The sequence below is a fragment of the Bison bison genome, unplaced genomic scaffold (genome assembly GCF_000754665.1).
Source record: "Bison bison bison isolate TAMUID 2011002044 unplaced genomic scaffold, Bison_UMD1.0 scf7180017864167, whole genome shotgun sequence".
Taxonomy (NCBI): Eukaryota; Metazoa; Chordata; class Mammalia; order Artiodactyla; family Bovidae; genus Bison; species Bison bison.
Window position 1 is genome coordinate 4,834,004 of NW_011494739.1, and position 7,427 is coordinate 4,841,430.

The window sequence follows — 7,427 nt, forward strand, 5'->3', positions numbered from 1 at the left end:
GCCCGCCTCCCGAGAACCCGAGGCGTTGGCTCCCGTCCAGCAGCCTCGCCCGGAAGCCACTCATGCCCTGCACCCACCCGGGCCGCAGGCTCGTGGGCAGAGCTGGCAGAGCCCACTAGGTGCGAAGGAAGTGCCCTCGAGGGGCCCTGACGCCGCCTTCCGAACCCTCCTTCCGGAGCCCTCGTGGTGGTGACGCCTGCCCCTTTCCAAGACCCCTGACTGGTCTCACCCCAGTGCCTTTGTGGCAAAGCAGCCCCCAAACTGGCCGTTTAAGTCCCCAGTGCTTAATCCCACGAGGGTGGACGTGTGCCAGCAGACGCACACGCGCTTATCTAGTGAGATGTGACACGTCTTAATTAGGGATCCAGGGTGCCAGGGAAGCTGCAAAAGTGCCCATTTTAGCGAGCAATGCCGGTGTCCACACGCAGTGCTCCTGGCAGGCAGCCGTTTGAAGCCTGGTGTCTGTCTTGTGTCTCCCCTTCTGATCCAGCTCTGGCAGGCCGCGCTAAGCACGCTCAACCCCAACCCCACGGACAGCTGTCCCCTGTACCTGAACTATGCCACCGTGGCCGCCCTGCCCTCCAGGGTGAGCCGCCACAACAGCCCCTCGGCTGCCCACTTCATCACCCGCCTGGTGCGGACCTGCCTGCCGCCGGGGACCCATCGGTGTATTCTGGTGAGTGCTCCTGAGAGGCTGGCCCCACACCCGCCCCACCCGGGCTGCCGGTTGTGTGCAGTGTGCTGGCCGTACTGGCCATGATCTGTGTCTCCCACGGCTCAGTCTTGGGACCGCAGAGCACTCTGGCCACAGTATCTTCAGAAGTGGACATTGGTCCACGGCTGGACATTGCCACCCCTGCTTTACAGACAGGGAAACTGAGGTCCCAGAGACGTAAGCACCCCAGACCAATGTAGGTGGCAGATCTGAGACTCCGACCCAGACCTCCTGAGCCCACATCCACCGTGCGGCCCTGCACGTCCGGCTGTCGGGTCTCGGGAGGCGGTGGACCACATCTGGCGGCTGACATTTTCTTTCTCCCATCATGGGACCATGGTTCCGGGGAAGGCCCCTGGGATGCAGGCCCTGCTGGGGCATCTCTGGCCAGATTGTTTCCACAGTGACCTCTGACCCGGCTGTGGGGCCCAAGCACTTCCTGACAGGGGCTCCCATGGGGCGACCCCGGGGTCCCCTCCCCCGCTCCGCTCCCCTCACCACAGCTCTGCTCTCTGGTGCTGCAGATGGTCTGTGAGCGGTCTGACGCCTTCGCCTCCGCCTGCGCCCTGGCCCGCGCTTTCCCCCTCTTCACCCACCGCTCAGGGGCATCTCGGCGCACAGAGAAGAAGACCGTCACGGTGGAGTTTTTCCTGGTTGGACAAGACAACGGGCCAGTGGAAGTGTCCACTTTGCAAGTGGGTGTCTAGAAGCTCAGACCGTGCCCCCTCCACCCGCCAGCTTGGGCAGTGCTCTCTCCCCCACACTCCCTGGGAGGACAGGACAGGGCTGCTGCTGCTGGAGAGAGCAGGCCCCCGGGGCCTTTCCAAAGCCAGGCCACAGGCTCCCTCCCACAAGGTGGTCTTGTTCTCAGGATTCAATTCCATTCAGCCAGTGTTTATGAGCACCTACCTCGAACCAGGCGCTTTTGTGTTTTAATACTAATAATCCCGCCCGTGTATATATCACATTACCCTTTATGGTGCGCTTTTACATATGTTATTTCATTTGGTCCTTCGAATAATCCTTTTGAAGCGAGGCAAGGCTGGAGGTAATTTCCAGCTTTGAGTCCGTGTGTGGGCTGGAGGTAATTTCCAGCTTTGAGTCCGTGTGTGGGCTGACTGCCAGGTGACCCTCCCAGACCTGTGGCTATGATCTCACCCTCCCACCTGCAGCCCCCCTTCCAAATGCCAGACTCAGGTGGTCCTTTCTGCTCCCTCACACTTCACTCTGTCTCAGGCCCTGTTAGCACCCCCTCATCCACTATCTCACCACCTTGCTCTTCAAACCTTTAATAACATGGTCTGATTGCTTGGCCTGTCTTAACTCCCTTCCTCATTCAGCTCACCAGCGTGGAGTTCGCCCATCCCCTTCCTGACATTGTCTTCTAGGGGCCAAACGTGCCAGACTAGAGCACTTGTCATCCTTCCTTGAAGGGCCCCCACCCACCTGGAACCCTCTCTCCTCCCCACACCCTTCCCACCTGCCAGCTGAGAGACATCCTCACTTGAGATTGTACATCTGAGTTTAGCCTCTGTGCCTCTCACTGGTGTGGGAGCCCCATGCCCACCTCCAGAGTGGGGGGGACTTGGTCCCGTGCACGTTAGTTCTCTTGTGTGTGATAGAACCAGTGAGCTGGTGAGTCTCCCTGGCTCTGACACCCCACCCATCCTACGGTGCCTGCCTGGTTCTCTGGGACCAGGCAGCAGCCTCCTAATGGCCTGGCTGCCTCAAGATGCCCCGCTCTGGTTCCCGCTTCCCACCACGTCATGACCAGTGCTTCATGGGTGCTTGTCAGATGTCAGGCTCTGCTCTGAGCACACCTGTGTACAAACACCTGATTTCCACAACTGCCCATGAGATGGGTCTGTTTATCCCCGCTTGAGAGCTGAACAAGCTGAGGCTCAGAGACACTAAGTGATTGAGCGCAGCCACACCAGCAAGGGGTAGACCCGGGCCTTAACCACAGCTGCCATCCATCAGCCGTCTTTTCCTCCCATCTGGGATCGTAAGTGTGAGGTTCTGACGCCGCGTGTGGCCTTTCCCTCCCACCTGGGTCCCTGTGGCCTCTCATACCCTCCTCCTCCGTCGCATTTAATATTGTGAGTCTCTGCTGGACTCACGTCCTTGGGCCTCTTTGGATTCAGAGTCTAGTGTGGAGCCCGGTGCACGGCAGGTGCTCACATAGACGTGGGTGAATGAATGAGTGAGTGAATGATGCTGCTTTCTGACGCGATCAAGGCACAGTGAGGTGCGCCCTCTCACCTGAGCCACTGCTGCGTTGCGTGGAGGAGCCCTGCGTTCACAGGGTCATGAGGCCGGCATCCTGCCTCCCTTGAGACAACCCTCAGGGTGCTGATACACTCCCCAGACAGCAGCCAAGGGTCTCTGATGCCCACAGGTGGGGACCCTCACCCTTCCTGGGGAGGGCCTGCTGCCAGGCTGTGGGGACCACATGGCACGCCTCAGATCTGAGCTGTCAAGTCTCTGCCTCTGAGGTTTAAGGGTTAACTACCTGGGAACATGCAGGGACCTGGGAGGGGACTGGGCTGTTGTTAGGGACCCAGAGCTGGCCTTCCCACTCCTGTGGGCCTGGAAGAGGCAACAAGAAACTGGACGCTGTCCACATCCCTGCCAAACCCACACTCCATTTCTCTCTTAAGGCAACCAGGCCCTGGGACGGATGCTGGGGGGCCAGGTGGGACAGAGCAGGGAGGCAGAGCTGAGCATCAGGGCTGAGTCAGGTACATGGGAGCTCTTGGCAGAAGCTTTGAGGGGAGAGAGACATGAGCATGCCCTCTGCACAAGGCGCAGCTGTCTGTGTCCTTCCCTTCTTGCCCTGTGGCCAGAGCAGTGTCGCATCAGGTGCCCAGGAAGAAGGGTGAGGGTCTGGGATACTCCCATGGGGCCCACATGAGAAAAACACCTCCCCAGCGGGTCCAGGGGCCTTTTCTCCATTGCAAGGCTCCAAGAGGCTCCTGGAGCATGTGGCCTTTGAGAGAAGTACCTCGAAGGGTGTCTGGGACCCTGGCTAGAGAAGCAAAGGTGTTTGGTCTGCCTGGGCAACCATGACAGCAGCCCCTCAACAGGGGTTTAACCCACAGATGCTTGTTTCTCAGACTGCCAAAGGCTGGCCATCTCAGAGCCTAGCCATCCCAGATCAGGGTGGCTTCTGCAGCTGCGTCCTTTTCTTACAAGGGCACTAATCCCATCATGGGGTCCCACCCTCTTGACCTCACTGAAGCCTGAGCACCTCCCCAAACCCTCCTGATACCCTCCCCTGGTGGTCAGGGCTTCAGACTCCCATAACAGAGGGTATCACCTCCTCCTGGGAGAGGGGGATGGGGTTGGCAGAGGCTGGATGAGGTGTGCACTCAGGGCTAGGCAGGAGGCCACCCACCACCAGAGTAAGGGGCAGAACAGGAGACGAGGCTCAGAAAGCAAGGAGGGCCCCATGTAAATCAGGAGAGGATGCTAGGCCAAAGGGCTACTCTATGGTTCTGCAGCCATAGGGGTCTTTCTGTAGACAGCTGGGGTCATGGGTACAATTCTTGCTTCCCTTCCACCTGCTCTCGTTGCCCAGCCTTCCCTGGGAGATGTGTGCCTCTGACACTTGTGGGTCCTGGCTGTTGGCAATGAGGGACACTTTCCACCTTGTGCCAGGACCCCAGTGACAGCCTTTTGTTTCTCCTAGTGTTTAACAAGTGCCACAGAAGGCGTGCGGCTGGCAGCCCGAATCGTGGACACACCCTGCAATGAGATGAACACAGACACCTTCCTTGAGGTTCGTGGCCCTGGGGTCCGCTGGGGTGGGATGGTGTTGATCGACCCCAGGGACAGTCAGGAATCCCAGGGCTGCCAGGGGATGGTCCACAGTCTCTGCACCTCATCTGGGGAAGCCATGGGCTGCTGCAGACAGAGTCCTGCCATCCACCCGGAGCCGAGGGGCCCCCGGTCCTCAGCCGGGGTTGGAGGGAGGACACAGCCTCCTCCTTGAGGCCCCCATGCAGGACTCGAGCCATGAGCCACAGGAAATCGCAGAGTTTGGAGGTGATTAAACCTCCTCTCCTGGGTTTAATCATGCTTAGAGCCGAGAGTCAGGGCTTCAGCTTCCCGGCCCACCCCTCTCCCACCACAAGGCATCTGCTCACCCCTGTCCCTGGCCTCACCCTCATTTTAAGCCATCTTCACGTGTTGTATGTTGTTGTTTTTTCCATGAACGCATCCAGGAGATTAAGAAAGTTGGAAAAGAACTGGGGATCGTCCCAACCGTTATCCGGGATGAGGAGCTGAAGGCGAGAGGATTTGGAGGTGGGTGGGGGCCAGTCCTCCAGGGTCCTGGCCTCAGCAGAGGCCTGGGGTACTTGGGGGGCTGGGGGGCTGCCAGGCCATATGTTGTGCTGTCCCAAGCTTCACCCCACAGGAAACCAGCCTGTGTCCAGCCCCCAGGCCAGACCCTGGGAAGCAGCTCATCCCCGGGGGAAAGAGGAGGCAGCGATTCAGATCCTGATTCAGATCCTGGAAGCCACAGGGTCCAAGTCCTTCCCCGTCCGCCCCCTCTGCAGCCTCCCCCGCGCTGCTCTCCTGCTCCCCAGGCCAGCCCAGCAGGGCCTTTCTGTTCCTCGAATACGCAAGCTCATATCCTCGTCAAGACCTGCTCTCATGGCTCTTTCTCCCTGGGATACTCTCCCCCAATATGATCTCACAGACCACCTCTTCAGAGAGCCCTCCCTGACTGCCAGGCCCATCCTTCCCACCTCCCAGGCACCAAGGCGCAGTGACAACTAGAACAGGGTTGGGAAGGTCACTGTGGTTGTTATCTGTGGCTGCAAAACCAGTTACCCCAAAAGGCAGCAGCTGAGAGCAGCACGGTCCTTCCAGTGCAGGTCTGTGGGTGGGGAACTGGGTGTGACTTAGCTGGATCCGGCCCAGGGTCTCTCCAGGCCGTGATACCTGTGTTAACTGGGGCTGCGGTCACCTGAAGGCTCAACCGGGGCCCAAGACAGGCTCCCAGCAAGTCTCACTCATGACCCTGCCATCAGAGACCTAGCCGGCTGCTCCTTGTCGTGTGAGCCTGTCCTTGAGCAGCTTGCAACGTGGCAGCTGCTGCTCTCAGATTGAGGTCTCTGAGCAAGAGACAAGAAAGAGCACACAAGCCAGAGGCCTTGTTTCTGTAACCTCCTCTTGGACGATTCCTGCCACGTCCCAAGAAACTGAGACACGCCGTCCTGCCCTCATAGGGGAGAGGAGAGGACCCACATGATCATGAATGCCCAGAGGGGATCCGTGGGGGCTTGTTCGAGCTGCCTGTCACAGTCATGTAAGCCAGTTGCAGCTGGAGGCAGTTCTGTCAGGGAACGCTTCACAGAGGAGGTGACATTTGCAGCAGGTCTTGCAGGATGAGTAGGAGTTTGTCAGGCAGCCATTACTGGCTCTTGTCCTGGTTGCTACAGTTGTTTGGTTAGATTATCAGGGTACCTTGAGGTGTGACCTCTGCCCACAGCAAGCCATGGTTTTCTCAAGAAGTTGGGGCGTGTAAACTGACAGCAAGGCAGCAGCTGGGGTGAGCTGGGAAAGGGAGGCGCCTGCTGAGTGCATGGAGGGGTCAGTGATGGGAGGGTGAGCGGGGCTGGAACGGCCTTGAAGCATTATCCAAAATCTCTTCATTTTGCAGTCCTGTTCACTGCTTTCTGGGAATGATACAATTTTTTTTTTTTTTTCCCTCAGCGAGTCTTCTTGCCTAACACTACTTCACACAGAACTCAATTGCATCCCCCAATCCCACAGCAGCCAGGGGCAGGAGAGGGCGGGGAACTTGGTTCACATGGCCAGGCTCTGTGGCCCAGAGGAACACCCACAGGCCAGCAGCTGTTTGTGGGGAGAGCAGTATTTCTGGGGGACTCCCAGGAGTCCTCCACTTGGCCCGGCCTGAGCCCTCACTGACGAGTCCTATGCTTTCCCTAGGAATCTATGGTGTTGGCAAAGCTGCCATCCATCCCCCGGCCCTGGCCGTCCTCAGCCACACCCCAGACGGAGCCACCCAGACCATCGCTTGGGTGGGCAAGGGCATCGTCTACGATACCGGGGGTCTCAGCATGAAGGGAAAGGTGAGGTGCAGGACCAGGGCTGGGGGGACGTGGTGGGGAAGGGCGGCCCCTTCTCAGGTGTCGGAGGAAAGAGCAAGTTGTTGGGGCATCCAGGAGGGAGGACCCGGGGCCCCGTCCCCTCCAAGGGGCAGACCGTTCACGCCTGCACTGAGTCAGGACAGAAAATCTGGAGAAGAAGAGGAAAAGGTCCTAGGGTGATGCCCACTGTCTTTGTGACCATCTGCAGTAAAATATTATGAGTATTGTAGTACAGGTAAAGAAAACAGCCATCGGTTAACACTTATAAATAGCATTGAGTAATTTCTGACAAAAAAGCTGACACCTCCACGTCGTTCTCCTGTGGTGGCGTACGCCAGCATCACAGCCCTGCCGTCCAGCCTTCAGTTTGGCCAGTGTCGGTGGCTCTATCACACTGGTCTTCTTCACGTGTTTCTGCTCGCTAGATGGACATGCCAGGTGTGTCAGTCTCTGCGCTGTAGTTGATCCAAAAGAGCACCGCTGCTGCTGCTGCTAAGTCGCTTCAGTCGTGTCTGACTCTGTGCGACCCCATAGACGGCAGCCCACCAGGCTCCCCCGTCCCTGGGATTCTCCAGGCAAGAACACTGGAG

The 7,427-nt window shown here is 58.6% G+C and overlaps 1 protein-coding gene across 1 annotated transcript in view; it reads left to right on the forward strand.

Moving 5' to 3' along the window:
• Positions 1–7,427, forward strand: part of NPEPL1 (aminopeptidase-like 1) — a 17,970-nt gene that overhangs the window by 1,488 nt on the left and 9,055 nt on the right. The window contains exons 3-7 of the mRNA XM_010841906.1: positions 491–676; positions 1,240–1,410; positions 4,407–4,496; positions 4,942–5,023; positions 6,677–6,819. Coding sequence (XP_010840208.1) covers positions 491–676; positions 1,240–1,410; positions 4,407–4,496; positions 4,942–5,023; positions 6,677–6,819 — 672 coding nt within the window. The remainder of the gene's footprint in view (positions 1–490; positions 677–1,239; positions 1,411–4,406; positions 4,497–4,941; positions 5,024–6,676; positions 6,820–7,427) is intronic.